The sequence below is a fragment of the Onychostruthus taczanowskii genome, unplaced genomic scaffold (assembly GCF_017590055.1).
Source record: "Onychostruthus taczanowskii isolate IOZ18803 unplaced genomic scaffold, ASM1759005v1 scaffold270, whole genome shotgun sequence".
NCBI classification, from domain to species: Eukaryota; Metazoa; Chordata; class Aves; order Passeriformes; family Passeridae; genus Onychostruthus; species Onychostruthus taczanowskii.
The window spans coordinates 70,083-93,046 of NW_024500018.1; the positions used below are offsets into that span (position 1 = coordinate 70,083).

The 22,964-nt window shown below is 34.1% G+C and overlaps 1 protein-coding gene across 1 annotated transcript in view; it reads right to left on the minus strand.

The window, feature by feature from the left end:
• Positions 1-22,964, minus strand: part of LOC121337491 (receptor-type tyrosine-protein phosphatase delta) — a gene marked incomplete at its 5' end in the record, with an annotated part of 82,820 nt that overhangs the window by 7,719 nt on the left and 52,137 nt on the right. The window contains 4 exons of the mRNA XM_041407631.1: positions 4,224-4,349; positions 5,271-5,397; positions 6,642-6,820; positions 7,301-7,586. Coding sequence (XP_041263565.1) covers positions 4,224-4,349; positions 5,271-5,397; positions 6,642-6,820; positions 7,301-7,586 — 718 coding nt within the window. The remainder of the gene's footprint in view (positions 1-4,223; positions 4,350-5,270; positions 5,398-6,641; positions 6,821-7,300; positions 7,587-22,964) is intronic.

A 22,964-nucleotide genomic window follows, 5' to 3' on the forward strand; every position in this document is an offset into this window, starting at 1 on the left:
CATTCTAATGGTGTAAAAAGTGTGCCTGAGGCCAAAGCCATAACAGCCCCTCCAGGGTATGACTTTTTTGGTATATTATGTTTTGAATCCTGTGGACTACAAATTCCTTTATATACAGATCAGGTGGAATAAGGTCATCTAATCTGACTTTCCATTTCTGAGATATGCTCAACTACTTCACAGCAGGAATATCTTCACTGATAAGACTTGTTTAGTTATTGCCCTCCTTGCAGATGTTATCTTTAATAGTAAGCTGCTTTCTATGAGGTGAACACATTGCCTGGAAGAAGATGGATAAACAAGCTAGTTGTTTAACAAATTTCCCTTCAATAATGGTTCATTTAATTCACTAACAGCTTGGAGTTAGTTAAAATTGAGAGGAAGGGCTTCCTTTCTAAAAACAAGCCATCTGAAGCTCTTCAATCCCCATGGTTAGGAATACTAACTGTATTTCTTAAAAGTGTAGAATACAGCATCATAGTTATTTTTATAATGAAGCCACTGGAATTACTAAATGCCAGCTTGTGCTATCAGTCTATTTAATGTGTTAAAACACAGGACACAGAAAAATGCAATACAAATGAATAAAGCAAATTTGTTCTGCATTTTAAAACATTGAGGATTTTGACATTGTCAATCTGCATGACTGTAATGTTCTAAATCAAGGCAATATGAGATACTGATGTTAACTGATGCCCCTAGACATCATGTTTTCTAAGCCTCTATCCTGTCATGTCTTCAAATGGTCTTCTATTAAGTGAAACTCATGAAAAATTGAACTTTCTTCTAAGTAAAACTCATGAAAAATTAACACTATTACTGGAGATTCCCATCAAAAGCAGCAAGGTATGCTGGAGGCAAGAACAATCTTTCTTTTTCCTTAGCCCACAAGCATTCAGCTGTTACAGACCTTTGAAATTATATAGAAGTGATTTTAAATATAACCAAAGGAAACCCCAATAATTTGCTTTTATGTTTCCTCTGGTTCTGTGGAATTTTGCCTCCTGTGTCTCAGATGAGTGAGGAAAACAGAAAAAATGTGTGTGACTACCAGCAACTACTCCATGTGAGGACACCCTTACTGTGCACTTCCACTAGATCCCTGTGACAATTTAGCAGCCTGTACCTAAGAAATATTTTTCTCCACTTAAACAAACATGTAATGTTTGAAAATATTCATCCAATTGGATTTCTTGTGGGCATCAACACAAAGAACTAAATGTTTACTTCCAAAAATGGGATTTTGTTAATACAAACATCTCTGATAATGGCTTCCATAATCCCATTTTCTCCAAAAAAGACATAATGAAATTGCATCCTCCAGATAGCCTTAGGCAGATGATACAAATTTATGAAGAAGACACAAGTACAGGTTGATTCCCTTCAAAATAACTATTCTATTCCATTCCCTTGCATTCTTTAAAGTAAAGAAAGGAAACTTGAAATCTAACTTACTTGCAACATGCTGTTAAGGAGATGGAAACTATTCAGCATTTTATGACCCTGATAGGACTTACACTAAATAACAGTAACTTTTTTCAGATAGAATAAGTAAGGAAGACACTAATTTATTTAAGTCCAGTATGTCACTGGAAAGTTAACACATTTCTCTGTCATAAATAGATCTAATGGTAAATATTTCTTTTTTGCTGTGTATATATTAACTGTATTAGTATGTTTCATGATTTAAGTAACTCAGTATTCCAATGCAAGTCTGTGGAATGAAAATAAACCTCTGTTATTTAATGTTATTTAATGAGCAGAGAAGTAAAGTTACTTAGTCTGTGTTAGACTAGCATTAAAGCATATGGGGAACTGATCTGCAATTTCTTACAGCTCCCTCTGCTACTGACATTATAAAGAGTGTTGATTTCTTTTAATGAGATTCTTGCCAACAGCAGTCCAGATACAAATGCCAAATTTTATTAAAATCTTTACTTTTAAATACTGTGAAAAGTTTGCACAGTTGTCAAAATAAGTACTTTCAAATCCCTGTGTGGCACAGTGGGCTTTTAATGTTTTATCCTATTTAGTGACCGTTTGAATTTATTCTTCCTCCTCACAGGGGATATTCAATTGTCTTTTGATTACACTTTAGAATTGATAATACTCTCTTACAGCCATCACCAATAGTTTAGCCTTCAATAAGACTGGCCCAACATATTGACCTCTTGAGTTTCCAGAGAGAGTGAGTACAAAGCAGTTAGAAGCAATAACTTGAAACAGTTACAGAGGTAAATTTCACCATACAACAACTCACAGTTCAGTTTCAGAAATAAAAGAGAGTTCCACACCAGATACTTTGTGCTGGCACCTACACAGGTACAGTGCCTCATTTTTTGTTCCTGTGGAGTAACTGGTCATCTTGGCTCTGCCAGAGCATGGATGGTATTGTAGCAGTACAGATGGATTTGGAAATGAGAGGGAGAGAGGATGTTTGCAATCACTCCAGCTTTTGCTCTTGTTTGAGTGCAACAATTTAGTCAAAAGATTTCAATTACTGCAATGTGACACAAAAGCCTAACTAGAGGAAAACTATAATGTACATTTTGGTAAGTATTTCCCCCTTCTTCCAGTAAATTTGGAAGGAGCTATAGTTTTCCAGCATAACTAGAAAATTTAGGATGGTGCTGTCAGCTCACTGAGGAGTTTAACAAATTTTGGACCATCAAGATAAAGAGATTCTGAAAATTTGAGAAGCAATAACATGTGATAGTAAAATGATATATCGGGACCTTCAATGTGCCTAATGCTTTCTAAAAGAGGCATATTAATATCATGTCAAATAAATTCAGTTCTGGTAAATTTAATTATTTAATCATTTGACCTGGTTTGATAGCTGTAGGTAAGCAGACTTGCCTAAATATTTTACTTCAATACAAAGTCTTGAAAGAACTTTTTTTAAAATATAAAATATTTGGGGACATTTCAATTACAGCTATTGCTTTTTGTTATAACTATAGTTTTGTGATCAGAGCTTTGTGAACTATGTCATATAATAACTCTTCCAACTTGAGACAGACTTTTAACAGAAAATCAATTAAAACTATCAGGGTATTTGCAGTGAAATTAGATTTGACTATCTCTGCTTGCAAGTGTGTTTAAAGACTGATGCTAGGAGCCAGTTCTCCACTTCTCTTAAGCACAAATAGGCTAGAGAAGATATGAGTCATATGATTCTTACTACATTTCAAACAGAATGAAAATCAGATCCAATGTATCTGTAGATATATTGGATCTGATTTTCATTCTATTTGAAATGTAGTAAGAATTTACAAAAATCTACACCTGAATCTCATTTGCCAAACAAAAGGTTCATATGCTGACTTGATACAATACTAACAATATTATCCAATTTTATTTGAGGTTCACATTAAAAGCAGTGGTCTAGCTAAACATGAGGAAGTCTAATATTTCAGATGCTGACGGGCAACTCTGAGTAGCCACTCATGTTATTCCTGGCCATTACATCCTACTATTTTGTTTGAACAAGTATTATTCCACAGTGCCTCCGGAAACAGAGGCTGACAATATGTTTTCCTGCCACACAGACCAAAGTGTTAGAAATCAAGTCTGAGAAATGCCAAATATATATTAAAAGTTTATGTATGTTTAATCTTATATGAATACTCAGTTTTGGACTCAGCAATTCAGATAAGAAATGAAGTATTAAAATGAGGATGCTAAGGTCACAGCTGCATGTATCTACTCTGCAGATATAATAGAGAGCTGAAAATATACTACATGAAAAATCAAATCATAATGTGCAAAGCTTGTCCAGCTTTTCATATTAATGTCATTTGCTTTGCAGTTTTAAAATCTCAGTATATTAACCTTCATGCTCACTCAGCCTCAAGGGTGGTGCAAAACAACAAAACAACACTCTATGTTGCAAAAATTGTACCCAATAATGATCAAGGGGAAAATGAGGAAAAAGAGAAAAATAGTCCTCAAATAATCTAATGTATTTTGGCACAAGTCATTCAGAACTATAAAATTGTGCTGCCCAGATGCTAGATCTGAACGAAGTCAATCATTCCTTCAGAAAGATCCCATTTATTTAAAAATAACTTCATCTGATTTTTATTATTGCTTGTAGAAAGTATATCTCTAGGGTTTTCTTAATAATAATAATAAAAAAAAACCCCAAACACAGAAAAAAGAAAGAAATAAACATTTTCTTTTAAACTTATGGGAACAAATGTAATGCTATGTTGACTTACCCTTGCATCTGTAACCTTGAATTCCCTCAGAATATACTGTGGCATGTTGTACTCTGCCATTGGATCTACCACAAAATACTGATATCTGGCTGAGCGCTCCGCAGGCCAGTACTGATGGCATTTTTCCTATGAAATAACAAAGTAAAATACATTTCCTATTACTTGAGAGCGCTACCATAAACTGCTGTAAACCCTTTTTTACTCAGCTAAGTATAATATTAATGGAAAATGTCAATAGTGACAGAACATGAGCTGCTTGTGTTGGTGTAGAGTAAAAAATTATCTTTAATACTGCATTGCAAAGGGTTTCTCATTGGTTGCCATATATCTGAACTTGTTTATACTTCTGCTCATTTTTATTGTCTATCAGTGACAAGAGCTATCCTTAATCTAATTTTCAATGGTTAATTTTTATCTCTATTTAAATCTCGATACCACCTTCAGTTTTCTTCCTTTTTGCTTGCTGGAGAAAGTCCCCCCAGCCTCAGTCACTACTCTATCTCTGCATCCACTAGATGCATCCTAAATAATGACTTTTCTCAGACACATGGCCTAACTCAGATTTCACTTATCAGATGCCAGATTTCTCTTGATGTAATTCTGTCCAGATAGCAGACTGCTTTATTCCTTCCAGTAGACAGAGTACCGATGAAATGAACTGTAAACTGGGGGATGAAACTTTAATGTGCAGCACAGAACACACAGAAGTTCAGATCTAAAAAATACCACACTTTCTTTCAACATTTTTACAAGGAGATGCTGCAAAAGCAGTTTCCAATTAAGAGATCCTTCTTGTTCAATAGACAGCAATGGTCTCTCTTGCTGCATCTCAGTGTGTCCCACAAAAAACAGGCCATGTCTAGTTTGTCCATTGCAACACATCAACAGATTGGAAAAATTTACACCTATGACCAGGAAGGCCACTCCTATTTCAAAAGGAGAAGGAACCAAAATTCTCATCTTTAGATATTCCTAAGAATGAAATATTTTAATGAAAGAGCTGCTGTAACCAATATTTTAGTAAAGGAATATTAGAGCAGTACTTACTCTGCCCATTTCTCGTAGCTTAGTGAGCATGACCACAATTGTAGAGTTATGCTCCCAGAGCATTCTCCAGAAGTCTTCAGTTGTTTCTGCTAAAGGACCCTGTGTAGCTATGTAAGCTTTTTGCTGTCTATGTTAAAAAAAAAAAAAGATTAAGAGTATTATTTTGGATTTATACTCATGTTCTTTGCTTATATGAAAACATTATGTGGAGGGAAAATGTATATACTGTTAATAATGAGCACATTAAAACTTTATTATGATTGTTTAATCAAACTATGGCTTTTTATTTTTAGAACTTTGAGAGGAAAATTACTCTGTTAATATTATGATGTATGACTTTATCATTATTATTTAAATTTTAATGCAACTCTAATTGCTCAATTTTGTGTGCTGTAAAAAGCACTTAAGAAACACTTAGTTGTGCTGGTTCATTTTATAGAAATAACTGTCTAACAATCTATTAAGTTTAGGAATTATAGCATCAAGCAATTTCTTTATTAACTTCATTTCAACAGTCTGATGCCACTAGCAAAAGTAAGGCAAGAATGAAAATTTGGGAATGGAGTGTGAATTTCTAGGCCCTAATATTCTGTTAAGGGAAGCTACCACCAAAATGTCAAAAGATTGCATCAACAGCTTCATAAGATGATGACCAGTTTGTGTTGCTATTGCCTCTTTCAAGCAACAGCAATACCTTTGTGAGAGTGGAGATTAAGTTTATTTTCAATTATGAGCTGAGCTCAGAAAGTTCACTTTGTGGATATGGATACTCAGGCAAACATAAATAATACCTAAACTATGGCAAACATAGGCAAACGATGCCATTTCCCTTTCATGTCATTTTCAACCAGCTGCTTTAAGTCAGCTGAGGGCGTATTGTTCCATGTTGTCATGAAAATACAAGTTGGCTGCACATCTGTTTATATACAAAAGGCCTTTGTTGGTTAGGTCAAGTCTGAGGCACTGTTCCAAGACCATAGGTTATCACCTTGACACACAGAGTGTATCTCCTGTATCTTGTTTCTATATATCTTTTTAAGCAGAAAAACTGTGAAGAAATAGGGGTCCAAATCATGAGCATGCTTGAAGTCTCATTAACTTTCAGCATATAAAGCATACTGAGAGCTCTCAGTGGCTTAAGCACAGGTAAAAATATAATATTTAAGATTCTATGTAATTAAAAAAAAATTTGTATATTACATGGGGAAAAAATATAAACCCTTTACTAAAATTTAAAAAAACACCCAATCAAACAAGCCCGGAACAGACAAAAAAATTACTAGATTTCAATACTAAGTTTTGTTACTTTCAATGTAATTACATAAACAATTTTGTAAACTTTAAAAACAGTAAAGATAAGTGTTATTGTACCTGTATCCATCAATGAAACTGGCATTAATATAATCAGAGCCTTCTACTCCTCGGATAGGCTGCAAGCATACCCTTGTGGATTCATATGGCATAATATTGACAAGGCGATTTTTGAATTTATTACATGGAAGATTGGCACTGATAAATCTTGAAGTGTGAGCCTTAGAGCTAGCAAGACGCTGTTAAAAACAAATAAAAGAATTAAGGCCAGGCATAACAAAGACAAGTGACGCTATCAGGTTTTATAATTTCTGCTCAGTAGCCATTAATGAATAATTTCAACTTCAGATGCTTACTTTTCCATATTCTATTGCATTACCCAAATATTTGTAAAACTTCTTTAATACCTTTTAAAAGTACAATGTCTGCTCCATCAGTGCATTTGGACAAATTCCAATATTGAACCATTATACAAACACATATTTCAAGATATAATAACAATAAAGGAACAGCATGGTTAAATCACCCTCAACTGAATGGTTCTTGTCCAGACACTCATTGAGAACTGAATTGTATTTTTTAGAAAGAATCATCTTTCTTATTTAAAATTTTAGTCTAATGGTGTCTTTTGCCTTTTGATTACTGGAGTGGTGGAGAACAGAGCAGCTTCAGTGTTACATCATTTGGTTTTGATTACCCAAAACATAAAATCCCAGTACCTTAAATTCCAGTTCCATTCCTGTGACATTCTCTCCTGTTTCTATCTGTGTCAGCTTCTGGATATATGCATACAGGTTTCTGGCTGGCACTTCGGTATTTCCACATGTCACTGCTTCCAGCAGTGCATCATGGATAAAGATGTATTGGTCCTCAGTTTGAACCATGTAATTCCTCTGTGCTCTCATTAGAGTTACGTGGCCATAAATATCTACAGTCTTTTCATGCTTTATTCTCTCTAACATGGCATCTATCACAATGAAACAGCCAGTCCTGCCGACTCCAGCACTAAAAGAAATGAACACGGGAGAGAAAACATGGACTGTTTCATTCACTGTGCTTACTTTTACATCATTCAAGATTTAAAGTTTTTTAATGCTGATTTAAACAGCACATTTCTGAATATGAACATCAGCTTTTACAAAAGAGATTGGTGCCCTGAAGTATGTAAACTCCTTAAATATCCGTTAAAAGCAATTGAGAACACATAATGCTTTTATATGAGATCTTTGCAACTTGCAGTTTCAGGTTTGACTATAACAGAAATAAAACACCTTGCAACATGTTCTCAATATGTATGTTCTTAAAAATGGAAATTACTGGAGATGATAAATACTATAAGAATTCCAGCTTTATTTGTAGCATGATTTCTAAGTCATTAAACGTGCTTTTGTTGCTATTTTCTTTACAGAGGTAAATTTATTGGAAAACAATAATCTAACAGAAAATGAGTCTTATATATTTCTATTATACTTTGCTGGTAAGCTTTCCACCCATCTCCTTACCCTGGTGATGGGGCTTCTGTTAACACAGTTTGTTCTGTCCTCTGCAGTTTCACTTGGCTAGGACATGCTGTTAGTCTTTGCAATGCAGACGCATGAGTAGATAGCTATGCTAGCTGTAGGCTGGGGAAAATCCAACTGTTTGGATGACAACTGTAGCGAACCAAATCAGACCACCTTTTTGTGTGATTGACCTTAAAGAAGTTTTGTTCCAACTACTTGCATATATGTAGCTAAACTAAGCTAAAGTGTAAAATGTGATGGGATTTGTACATTGCTTTTCTCTCAAGGATCACATCATGCCTGCAACAATGAATTATGACCTCAGGCTTTCTAAACGCCTAACTTTTTTTAGTGACTGAAAATGAAATACATCGTATAGTAAGCAACAGTTTATAAACCCTCAAGACACTGAGATTAGCTAAATTAAGAATATTTAAGAACACTAAGAACTGCAATATTCTGAGTATAAATAGAAAGAAACAAAACCAAGCTTCTAGAGGAGAACTATATAAAAGCCAAAACTTCTCACAGTTTCTATATTTTCCAGAAATATTAAATATTGTAAGTCTATCCTGAAATTGATAGGCAAGGTCAAAGATTTATTTCTTGTGTTTATTTATTCTTTCTTATTTCTAAAGAATCTTTGCCAATTACCAGCAAAACTGAATTTCCTTATAACCAAATCAGAAGGAAGTACAAAACAGAAAGGTATTTTATCTAACATAAGGCAAGTCTTCTTTTTAAGACAGCAGAATTGCATGTGCTCATGCCAAGGAGTTCTCCTCTAAGCAGCAGACCCCCTTCAAACAGCTAAGGACTTCTGCTAATAGACCAAACCCATCAATCTCAACTTTCCTAGATGCCACTCTGACAAGAATTAACCCTGAGTTAAAGAAAATTTACCTATTAGTGTTATTCATCAGTGGGATGATCAGTCGAGAAGGAAAAATAAAAAGAAACAAAATTATAGTTATCCTAACTAAACAGTAGTTCATCTCCTTGTATAATAAAAGCTCTGCATTTCAGGAAAACCTGTTGACATTAACATTGCTAAAAATCATGGAGAAAAACCTTAAAAAGCTGTCTCACTATTGTGATTTTCTTAGGGTTTTTTTGTTCTTGTAATGGAAATCAACAGAAGTAGCACATGTTTGTATGTCAGATTGGTTTGTATCATATTTTAAACCATTACTTCAGTAATTACTGCTCACATTCAGTTTTTATCAGTTTAGTAAGTGTGGGCCAAGTGAGAAATATGAAAATTTGGCAGTGCAGATTTTTTCCAGTAATCTAGAATATGGTTCTTTTTTCTATGATGTATTAAATTGCTGTTCCAACATCATGTTTATAACTGGATATGCCATTTTTCAGATTGAACATCAAAAAGGCCACTGGTACCTGCAGACCACAGCTGCAAAATCCCAAACCAGTTAAAAACTTGCACCTTCAGCTGGACTGAGCAATTTTCAGTTCTTCTTTTCATGTATTTTGTTATCATTTATATATTTCTTTTTTCCATGAGCAAGATCAAAGAGTAATATCTATTAGCATACTCTAGCACAGAAGATATTTGCTAATCTACAGAATTATGCAGAAGTTGTGAAGATCATGAAAGCAGATCTAAACACATTATTATGCACTCATTTAATAGTAAGGATGAAGGGGCTGACACACTACATTTATGGAGGCATTTGGGCTCCTACACACATCTCTCTGGACCATTTTATCCAGTGAGATATTTTACTCCTTTAAGGTGTTCACTACATTCTAGTTCTGCCCATTAAACTGCTGTCTAATGGGCTACCAAACTACTCTTTTGACTTTCCACATAAAAATGGAACCAGTGCTATGAAGATTTTAACTTAACTCTTCTTTGAAATGTGCCCTTCCTACCCCCAATACCTTCTAACTCCAAACTACAATAGGTTATTATACAAAAGAAACTATCCTATCCTAATTTTTTATCCCACTTCTCTTTCTCTTCTTCTATTACACAGCCTTCTTAATATGGTATGATACACTGCTGGGAAGCCATAAAGTTTGAATCCTCACTAATAAACCACTGAAATATAAAAAAAAAAAAAAAAATCCCTGTCTTTCATCTACTAACCATGATAATTCAGCTAATAAGAATAATTTCACAAATAATTTCTACTTTTGTTATTGACTTTCTTGCCATTTTGGTTTGCATCCTCTGATATTGCTGTCAAAATTAGAATTTTCATTTCAGTTAGTGAAAGAACTATTACATTTTCAATCTGAAAACCTAGATATCTATTAAACAGACATGCCTATTACGAAACTGTTACTGCTTCAAATATTGTCATTTACAGTATTATAACATTTGCTTTCAATTTCTAAAATCATAACTGACTCAGTCCTGTGAGCTGAAACATGCTTAATGTCCCTGTGATGTAATACAGCTACAATAGCTACAATTCAAAAAAGGAGACTGAAGAGGCATAAGGGGGACATTCTGAATTCAAATCGCTGTATAGATGTGTTAAAGGTTGGCTTTTGTGATTAATTTGTAGCTGTTTAAATGATGACCCTTTACTGATACTTCAGTGATTTGGCAAAGGAAGGCAATGTAATTACCAGTATTCACAGATCATTTAATTGGAAGCAAAGACAGTAAAATATGGACCAAAAATCATGTAGGACATCTTTGACTCATATCAGGGGAAAATTTTATTGAACATTACTGTTTCAGATTGAATGAAGCTTGCATTTATAAACTGAAAGTACATGAAATTGCTTGTGATATGGGAAATATATAAAAAGATCTGTATTTTATTGAGGAACTTCTAATGATTGATTAGATTCCAATCCTACAGAAATTCTCTAGTAGTTCTGACAAGAGCAATATTTAGATTATTTTCCCATTTTGTGGTTAGCAAATTAGAACAGAGCAGAAAATCACCCCCATGGCCAGGAAGCAGAAAAAAAGGGCCCTTATAAAACCACTGAACATCCTTTTGAAAAGAAACATCTGATCAAAATAACATAAAGACCTTGTGCAAAGACATAAATTGAAATTTTGTTTTTGAAGAGATGCTGGATTGCTTCAAGATTACATAGCAGCTCATAAGAGACCTTTGAGAATTTATCGGCAAGTGTACAGTGACTTTCTTTCCTTCTCACTGTGGTTAGGGTTGGGTACAGACAAGAAGAATGGTATTCAGCACTTTCTTAGGAGCAATGCTTTACCAAAGACTTCACTGACTGAATTTTCTTCAGTTTTCTTCCCTAGGCTATGGAGGCAACCATGTTTATCACTGTAAGTCACATAAAATGTCCGAAAAAGAACACGGAATAAAAGAAATTGGAAAACAGGAGAATATTTCACTACAAGCAGATAAGGTTCAGTCTAGAACTCTCCCTGGTTTTCATAGGTAGTACACAAATGTATGGGATAGTCACAACCCAAAAACCAGCCATATTTCTTTCTTCCTTTATGGTGTTTTAATAACACTTTTCAGTCTGTACATTCTCAGAATTCTAGTATTACCATAAATTCTTCAAATATAACTGCCCCAGATTTAAGCCCACATTTTTTTGTAATATGCACCTGCAAAAGTATAATAATGTTCAGGAAGTAAATTTGTTCTTCCTCTAATCCCAAGTACAGCTCTGGAGAGATCAAGGATGAGAAGCTGTTTTATGAGATTGTAACTTGACCACAAACAAACCCTCAAATATCAAAACACAGAGAATCAAAACTCCTAAAAATTTCTCTAACAAATCCCATGTACAAGAAGTAATTGTTTATTAAAATAATTTAAAAAGATGAATTTTCCATGCAGGCTAAAAATGTAGCATTCATAATGTTCAACAAAACAAAAAATTTAAGAAACCCTTCTGAAAATGACATTCCATTAGAGCACTTCAATTCCTCTCACCAGTCATAAATTAATGTTACATAGAGAAGATGAAACAAAAATTATTTGTTCTTTTCTTGCCAAAGAAGAATTAGGATCATGAAATGAAATGAAATGGCGAGACTTTCAAACAAACAGGAAGTAATTTTTAAAGTAGTACATAATTAAATTGTGAAACACATTGTTACAGAATATCATGCACGACAAAAGAAATTCAGAGGGAAGGATCAATTAAGGGTCATTAACCAACATGTTACAGACACAATTTCCCCTAAAGAAATCCTGGTATTAGGTTTCAGTGGAATTTGGATAGGGACTCTGAAAAATAACATTCTAGACATGTCCTGGGAGAGAAACTGAAATGCACTGTCTAAATTTGGTGTTGTGATCCTATATAGTTATAAAAGGCATAAGCATTCCATTTCCCAGCTGTAAAGCAGATAATCTTAGAACTCTTCTTTTGAATCAACATTTCAGCCTCCAGGTACTTGACACCTTTAGTAACTATACCATTGAAAAGGCATACCATCAATTGCAATACTTGCTTCTTCTTTCTTGAAAAGGACAAATTATCATAACTATTCTACCTGCTTCTTTCCTGAAATCATGAATTGTTGGTGAAAAAAAGCTCTTATTCTGCTTATGAGATGGAATAGCAGAAATTGTACATAACTGAAAGTTCATTAACCTTATTTCATACCACTTATTCTTCTCATTATGGTCTTCCTTCAGAATTGTTTGTTGATTCTATATAACAATACATGCCATAATCCTGCTTTTCTTAGAGGATTTTTACATACACACCTTGCTTAATCACTATGTTATTTGATTTCTTCAATTACTTAGACATATAAAGAAAAGACATTAAAATCAACTTAATTCCTCTGTACTATTTTATATATGTACAAGGATTTACTGTGATTTTTTAATTTCAAAATTAATTCAGTTCTCATATATTCTCCTTCTTATCTTCCTACTTCTCTAAATACAATCTTATATATGAATGTGCTGATTTCTGTATTTATCATCAAAGAGTAACTATCCTAAATATATCTTCTCTGTGATATTTGTTGAGTTTTAGTGTATACATTTTTTGTACTGTACAATGCCTTCTTGACATTATGCATTCCACTAAAGAAAGAATGATCTAAAATCAACCGAAATAGAGTTTAGAAAAAGAAAGTGTTTTAAGGTTAATTTTAAAAACACATCTTACTGTGACTTGTTACCTTCAATTAAAGATAGATCTATGCCTGAACAGCTGTAGTAAATACAAAAAACCTGCTATTTCTGAGTAATTTAGCAGAGGAAGTACACTCTGTTCCTATAGCCAATAAATAAAAGTGAAGATTACAGCACAGCAGAGAAATAAATGGACAGAAATTATGCTGCTTGCTGCTAACAATTATTTGTTCTTTTCTTTGAAGTTAACTTGCTTTGCATTCTCAGGGTGGAATGTTTTGAGAAGTAGCTTCATACTTTTGAATATTTCTTTCTGTGCTTCGATTACATTTTCACGGAGAAGAGCTATTAGCCTATCAGTGCGAGTAACACAAGGTGAACTGATGCTATCTGGATAACTGGAAGACCTTGAAAGTACTTGCTAGCTGCTAAAATGATTCTAAGTTTCAGTCCTCTGGACCCTTCCCTGATTCTAAGTGTGTTGTATTCCTAATGTGGACAACATTTTCTTCTTTTCTCAACAGCAGCTTCCCTGGGGATTTTTTCTGGTTGGGTTTCAGACTGATGGAACAGTGATGAAGTCTGAGGTTGTCATCAAGACACAGGACTTTGTGTGGTAAGCACAAAGTGAAAGGAAGGCATTATCACCAGGACTCTTTAGTCCCTGTTGGTGTTTTTGTTTTGTTTTGTTTTTGCAACCACAGTTCAAAGATCTAAATGAATCTGTGTACAAACATTTAAAAATTTTTTTCTCACTCACTTGCTCCCCTTTCCCCTACTCTGAAAACTTGGAAATAACCAGAAATTTAGTCCTGAACCTTGAAGCTGACACGACTTTAGTAGTAGGCCTATTGTTTTGGATCTCCATCTCAGAACGTCTCTTCCTTTTCAACTAGAGGATACATTCAGTGGATGAGACAAACGATGTTGTCTCTAGATTTGGTTTAAAATGAATTGGTTGCAATATAGTATTAATGCAGTGAGATGCTACACAGTAAAAAGCAGAGTTAAAAAACCTGAGGCTTCTCTGATGAGCTCATATAAAGGCTAGTCCTATTTTTTTTTAGATGAAGCAGTGAAAAAAATAAATACCCTTTGTAATATTTAACAATACTCCACTGACCACTGAAGAGCTTGGTTACTGGTACTCATTACTACATTTCTTAACCTCTGAAATCTTTATACCGACGAGAATTCTCTGTAATGCAGAAAATCAGGCTGTGAAAAGTTAATACCACTAAGAATTTCACATTTCTTAATCACATTTTGTCACATAGAGGTTAGACACTATTCTTTTTTTTTTTTTTTTTCAAGATTTTGAACTTATGTGCAAAAATTTTGGGCAAGTTAGAATGGAAATAATAGGAGTTTTAGCATAGAAGTTTCAAGGTAGCTGTAAAACAAGCTTGGATGGTATTATGATGTTTTTAAAATTCAGGTGACAAAAAATAGACATCACAATGCAGAATTTACTTGGAACAGCAGTCACTGAAAAAATCTCATAATAAATGATGAGACCCTGAATTAAGTCTAAAAGTATAAAAAATGAAGAAAGATTAATATTCAGGGCAGAATACTGATTGGAAAGCCTCCATGAAAAGATAACAGGACTATTTTTAAAGCTGCATTTTACTTCTAGAGACATGGGGAGAGGATTTAAAGAGACTTTCATGCTGATTACTTTAGATAAAAAATACAGCCTGTTCGAAGTTAGCCAAACACACTGGGTAGCCAAGTTGATGCAATGTGTTCCAGCATACTCTGTGTCTATGGATATTCCGGAATTTAATGTAGGTACAGCTGGGAAATCTCAGAGATACCCCTTTCCAGAATTCAGCTATTGGGTTATAAAAATATTTTCACATTTCCTGCAGATGGCTGGATTATTTTCTTCACTCATAATTTTAAATCAGAATTCATTACGGACAGCTGCTGGCTCTGACAGAACCTAATTGCTCTTTTACTAGACTCAGCTGCAAGCAGTCAGATTTCCTTTTCCTTTGTAGAGTATATTATATATAAACATGGGTGGGGAGAAAAATAACCAATTAACTAAATACATATGGATAAAATGACTCACTAAGAGTGCTGATCAAATAATGTATCAAACTACAGCTTAGGTCAAAGGAAATTACAGGCCTTGTAGGACATGATAATATATATATGGAAATAATTATCAGCACCAACATATTTGTAATTTGAGATAACACATGGAAAAGGCATTGCATTTGTTAAAAAAATCTTACAGACAATTATTACATTTTAATGAGGGGCAGGTTATTTCGCCCAGTGAAAAGTCATCAGTCTTCAGCAGAACTGCTCAATTGAAGCCATTTGTTGACCAAATTGAAGTCAGGCCTCAGTATGTCCTCTGGGAAACTTAGAAGAAAATGTGGCATAATCATGGAACTATTTTTACTGCCTTACCTCTTATTAAAAAAAAAAAAAAAAAAAAAAAAAAAATTCCCACAGAATAGTTACTTTTACTCAGGCTACCAAAAAAGGGTATGCCACAAAAGGAGAGGAGGGAACAGAGACAACCAGCAAAAATGTCAAGGATGTGAGGACTCCCTTCCACCTCTCTCCACAAAAGTAATACTGGAATGGGTCAGAATATTTTGATGGATGAACTCAAGAAAAAGCTGTAGACATGCAAAACATAAAAAAACCCATTAAATAACACTTTTTTGATTTTTTAACCCTTTTATCCCAAGACATTTCATGAAATAAAGAGACACATTCAAATTAAAAGTAAATAAATATCTTCTAATATATATGAGTGACACTACTTTAAAAAGGGAAAAGATAGTTAATACTGCCTGGTTTTGTTCTTTGAAATGTGTGTACAGTCATGAATATAAGAAAAAAAGTATCCACCAGTTTCTCTAGGTAGAGGAATAAAGGGAAAAATAATTAAAGACAGGTTAAACTCATGAAGCAAGGCTAAACTAGTCACTAACTGCTTGCTGCTGGAGAGGAAACTTTACTGAAATATTGTTGACATTGGAGTTTTGTACTTTCCCCTGAAATTTTTGACATTTGCCATTGTCAGAGACAGGATACTGGCCTAGACAGAACACTGATTCTATCTAGTAATAGCATTCCCTACGTTCCTTTACAGATTTCTGACTGCTACCAGAAACAAATCTTGCCCTATGCAGTCACAGCAGCTTTTTAGGATTTCGAAAGATAATCCAGCCCTGAGTCACACCAGTGGGGAGTATAATCCCCTGAACCACAGGCTAAGTGCCAACCAAATATGGCTTTATACACATATGACGGATTTAATCAAAGAGACCACAAGTAGGTGTTTTTCATTATTGGAACCTGCATGACAAAATATTCCTATTACTTGTTATTTATATGTTTTTGAATTTTAATAATATTTTCAGTGATAATTTTTGAGTTTTAATACCTATAAACAATCAATGACTATACTATATATACAGCAACTGCAGTTCAGGTTTTAGAAGGGGCTTGTTTGCTATGAAGAACTGGTTTGTAACTGAAGACAAAACCTGAAAGTGGATCAGCATCAGTTTGCTTGTGTTTGGCACTTCATGGAGGATTGACAGATAATATAGCATAGTATTTACCTACTCTAAGACAAAATATATCAAGGTAAATTTTATAGGACCCTCCACACCATCACATTAACTATGGTATGCTAGTTCTTAACACGTTCACACTCCCAGGTTTTCACAGGCAAGTCTCTAAATTTAATGAAAAAAAAATTAGATACCTGAGCTCATAAGAACACTGCTAAATTAAAAGATGAGTCAGGCAATAGTATCTTTACTATCAAGATGATTCTAACTAGTGACACTCAAATTTGAAACACAGAAAAGGAAATCCAGCATTACCTATCCATCACTCTATCAGCATACAGACAGAGATGCTACCTCTTCTCTGTATACTTGCATGAACATATCCCAGTAATTACACAAGATGTCTTGCATGTTCAGCATAAAATATCCAGGGTATTCAACTGTAAGATTTCGGTAATCTGCATTTTCATGGCCTTGAAAGTTTTTATGGTGAAAATATGAAGGCAAATCCAAACTCCTTCTACTTGTGACATCTCCTGTGCACGTGTGTAATACGATTCATTACAAATGGAGTGTCTTGCTATACCAATTTCTTCCATTTAGCCTTTATCAACTTTTCTTCTAGACTATTTCTCTTTTTCCAGTAGATTCTGCAATACCAACAATTGATCAAAGACAGAGAAGCCATGCAAATTTTTCTAGTCACGTGAATCCAGTTCCACTTAAACAGAAATCAAGCATCCAGGGCATAAACACTGCAAGACTCATCCTGTATATGCTGAAATGAAATAACTTCTAAGAATAAAGATATGTGTAGAAATGAAACTACTGCCAGTCAGTTTCTCTAATTGCATGGCCTGAATTACTGAGACTATTAATACAGATGAAATACAAGGAAAAACATGGACATTAACTTATTCCTGTATTTTTATATTATGAGGAACTAAATATCCTAAGCAGGATCATCAACTAGACATCTTTTCAATATGAGATTCTTATAGCAATCTTATCTCTCTCTGTTTTCTATTAGTGAACAACGCCTATGAGAAAAAACAATATTTATGAGATGTACAGTGATCCACAGCTAACAGCTGAAGAGTAAATAGCATTACAGTATTTTTGTACAGGGATGATACCCAGCACAGTTTAATACACAGTAGCAACTCAATAACTTCTGGACGAGGACATGTGGGTAAAGCAGAGAAAATTTAGAATATTTATGACATTAAAATATTTGTCATACTAAAATGCTTTCACTGTCTTTTCCTTTCTAGAGCTTTCAGCTGTGCAAGGAAGTTGGGAAAGGTCCTGAATTGTTGTCAGGAGAAGGAAAGGGAAGAGATGAGGAAGACTCTAGTATTTTTCAATCTTACTTGTGTTGTTTCTGAATATATGCTGGGGAGGTTTTTTTCCCCCCACCGTGAAAAAGGATAGGCAGTCATCTACAACCTAGTCACTGCAAGGATTAAAAAATGAGCACTTGTAAGGCCTATGGCAAAAGAAGCAGTTCGAACTATACAGAAGTGAAATAAAACAATCCACTGGAAAATCATTGCCTTTGATAAGTATATTTTTTTCTTAAATATTCTATTTTTTATTCACAAACACTGAACAAGAATTCTACTTTAGGAAATAGAATATCATATGGTGTTTTGTTATTTTTTGAAAATTATCTCATTTTTCACTCTGCTAACTGGTTATGTTAGTGTAGTCAGACACAGATTTACTTAAAACAGTCACATTCCTCCAAACAGCCAAGTTTTTCTGTTAGCAATAGCGGCATTAACAGTACCTGCCAAGGCTTGAGAAAGGGTCTTAGAGATATGCCCTTGGTGCTGGTATTAAAAGAAAAACTCATACATATGGGATCGCACTAACATGTTAAGCTTTTAGGTAGTGTTACTGAACCAACTACTAAAGTTTCTGTGATGTTTTGAAAACACAGTGGCATAAAATTCCAAACACCCTCCAGTACTGGTTTATTATGATCTGATTAGCACCTGTTTGCCTGCACTAATCCAACTTCAAACAAAAACGTGTCTTTCCCCTACTATCATTAGACCACACATTAGCATCTCTCCAATGCAGAATCCTAGGATTTAAGCCAGCATTTTTTCATTAAAGAAACAATTTTTTCTTGATCAGCTCTGCAAATTAGGACAAGTCATGCAGAAAGACTAGTGGGATTGTGGTATTACTCAGCTTCTGTGGAAAGGGACTGAAAGGGTGATCTTAAAATGTTAAATAAGCCAACCAAGATTTTAACACATTGTGTAAAGTACTTACAAATAGGATGGGAGTGCTGAATTTCATTTGTAGATTTTTTTTTGGTTGTTTGGTTGTTGGTTTGGTTTTGTTTTGTTTTTTTTTTTTTTTTTTTTTTTTTTTTTTTTTTTTTTTGTTTTTTTTTTTTTTTTTTTTTTTTTTTTTTTTTTTTTTTTTTTTTTTTTTTTTTTTTTTCATTCAGTTTTAATTTATCTGCCTTTCTCTTCCAAATCTCACACTGAGAATAAGGATCATGGAACATTTAGCTCAATATTGACCGAGGCTCTATTGGACTATCTTCCCTGACAGATATAGACAGAAAACTTTATCTTTTTCCTTAGGAGAAGAGTAGAGTGGAATTCTGCATTTATGTTACAACAACTATACCATTAATGGATGTAGTCCTTACAAAATATCTGATTACTTAAATTAAAAAATCTGCATTTAGATTAGGTCTCGATGTTTCCCTTGGTGCTCCATAATCTTTCAGCAACGATCTATGCCTTTTTTCCCTTGAAATTAACATACCTGTGAATATGTTTTAGCTACCTTTTCCAGTAAAAATCCTGCCAAGTTTTCTGCACAAGTATGCTGGTTTTGGCTGGGCGAGAGCTTATTCTCTTCCCAGACTTCTTGCCTCTGTTTCAGTGTGTGGTACAGCTCAAGGAAGGTGGGTGTGCACGGAAGGTTGGGAGGAGACACAGGTGACTCAAACTGATCAAAGGGGATATTCCAGACCATATGGCATCATGCTTAACATATAAAGAGGGAGGAAGAAGAAGGAAGGGGAAGACTTTTGGATTGATGGTGTTTGTCTTCCCAAGTCATCATTATTTGTGATGGAGCCCTGCTCTCCTGGAGATGGCTGAGCACCTGCCTGCTCATGGGAAGCACTGAATAAATCACTAAATTCCTTGCTTTGCTTTGCTTGTGTGTACAGCTTTTGCTTTCCCTACTAAACGGCTTTTATCTCAACCTATGAGTTTTCCAGCTTTTACTCTTCTGATTCTCTTCCAAATCCCACTGATATGGAAGTGAGTAAGCAGTTGTGTGGGGCTTGGCTGCTGCCTGAAGTTAAACCACAGCAACAACTAAGAGCTTTGACTGGTAGAATGTCCTCATGAAATTCTCAATATGTTTTGATTTCTCTATTAGATTCAAATTCAATACTTTGCAGGCAATCAAACCGTATCAAAAGTAGATGTCTAAATGACAAGCAAAGATGCCTGTTGAATATACATTAGTAATAAATAATTACAAATGTTTTGGAAATTCTAATATAATTCTGTATTTCTTTGCTATTATCACACAAATATTATTAAAAATATTTCTATTTGCATATCTTTGACATACATTTATCAGAAATCATCAAGTGTAGTAATGTAGAATGGTAGTATGTACATTCTCAGTTAATTTCACTAGACAGAACTGTTTTCTTTTTTTGGTCACTGTTACATGAACAGAGGGTATTCAAGTATTTACTGGCTCTTCAACAGTCAGCTGTTTTCAGCTCAGACTTCTTCCCATGAAGCACATTGTAATTATTAAATAATTTCTTTACACATTCAAAAATCATTTCCTAGGGACAGGATATTAAAATAGCTTACGAACAAATGAGGCTTTGATACAAACTTGTCTGGGGTCATTCATGAACTGGGTCTCCATCTACCTTGATTCTCTATTGGACATTTAGCTGTACCCCAAAACCATGGAGCAAACTAGAAAAAAACATTTAATCTTTTAACATGAAATGGACTGAAAGGAAACTGCTGGTCATTATTATGGCAGATGGGTGGAAATGCAGTAAGAAAAAGCTTGGGCTAAACATTTCACTTGCAATACATACCTATAAATACAGAATAAATAGGGGGTTACTCTGTAAGGATCAGACAGGTGGCTCTTGTATTCCTCACCCACACAGGGTGAGAAATAAATTCTCCCTTTACTGTTAATAGCATTGTTTTTCAGTTTCTATGGTTTAAAAGTTTGCAGAAAAAGGCTTCCACAGATTCTTCAAGCCTACTCTTTCTTTTTATCAAACACATTTTGAAAGGCAACTCCCAAACTCCCATTCTGTTTATACTTCTGTAATGTGATTATTAGAATTTCCTGAGCTCTGATAGTTTGGTAGGTACTGGAAGAAATATAAAAGAAGGTATTATTGATGTCTCAGATGGCTTAAAATTGCCACTATAAATCCTGTGTTCCTTCTAGAAACTAAAGTCAGATTACTCCTTCAATGAGATATTGTTAAAAAGACTGGGTACTATAGGCAAAGGATATAAGGTATCATTCTGTATTATATTGTTTGGCTCTAGTTAGAAAAGTCTTAAGTACTTTTTAAATCTGGATGATTTAAAAAAGGGGGAATTTAATGAAAAGGGATTTAGGTAGTCCTGAACACAAAATGGGAGACAATGATGGACAAGATACAGAACAAGGACAAGAGGAATATTAAAAAGGAAGCAGAGGCAGACTAGGAGTCAGGAAAGGAACAAATGAAAATGAAGAAGTTTGTCAAGAACAGAAAAATATCTCAGTGGAAAATAGCAACTAGTAGAGGGCAGTAAAAGTAGATGCTTGGCAAAAATTAGAATGACAATTACCATTAGAATTACAATCTCACTTCAGAGAAAATACTAAAAAAAAATAGGAACGTATTTCATTAAATGGTTCAGCAATGTGATAACAATGAAATAAGTTTGAGAAAACAATGGAATTGAAGGAGACAACTGGAATATACTTAGAGGGGTCCACTGAATAAGGATCACTCCAGATGTGGAGAGAAAAAATTTGATAAAATTGTTAAATGACTTATAATAGGCAAAGAAAATATTGGAATGGAGAAACCTACCAAGAGAGCAACAGAGAAGTGAAGGAAAAAAATGGAAAGCAGATTCTAATTAAAAACTGTGTAATGTGCAGAGTTGGTACCGAACTGTTTTAAATTATTTTTTATGAGTTTGAAATGAAATGTTTATGCATCTCCAGTACTTCAGTTTCAAACCAAATAGGAAGAATTTTCATATGGATGGATGAAAGACATATCCTTTAGCCTAAAAATACTGTGGTGATGCTCTGTAGTTGTTCCTCTTTTGATTTTTTTGAACCAATTTAATAATCATAGAATCACAGAATAAGCTGAGTTGGAAGGGACCCACAAGGATTACTGAAGTCTGACTCCTCTCCCTGCACAAGACAGCCCCAAGAAAATCATGTTGAATTTAAAATGATAAGGCAATACAAATCTCTGAATATAATGTTGCTACAGTATGCCTGAAAAGTGACACTCACATTAACATTACTGTTGTGAGAAACACTTTAGTAACTTCTTGTTAGCCTATCAGTTGGATAGTTAACACATTACATTGAGGAGTTAATTAGCACATTAATAAACTTTGGACTGTCCAGAACAGTTGATGCTAAATGTCCAGCCTGTTTTAATTACAGAGACATATGTTTTAAATTTTTTTCAGAAACCTGGTTACATTAATTCTGTTCATAGACAAATTGTTAGGAGTCAAATCTAAACACCTTATTAAAATAATAGGATATGTGAAAATCTCTTTTTTACAGGTTAGGTTGCATAAAGTGACTGAAATCTAATTACTCTAGTAAGTATACATAAGGCAAAAAGCTTATATATAGCAGATTTTGCTTATTGCAGATAAATTATTGATAAATAAATCAATAGGAATTTGGGATAAAAAAGTCCCTCAGGCATGAAATCAAACCACCTAACTTGACCACAACTTGCAATGAAATCTGCATGCAAAACTAATGACAAAAAGAAAATAATTGCCTTGTACTTCATCAGTACCACTGAGTTATAAAAAACAATGCATTTTATTTCATCTTTTCCAATGAATAGCCATAAAAACTGATTTAATTTTCCTATTTTTGCATAGTGGTAATTTAGGCTATTATATTAACGTAAGAGATTTTCCAGAGTGGGAAAATTAGTTTCTTCTATTAAGTTTGGTTTTGATGTAGCATATAGCACCT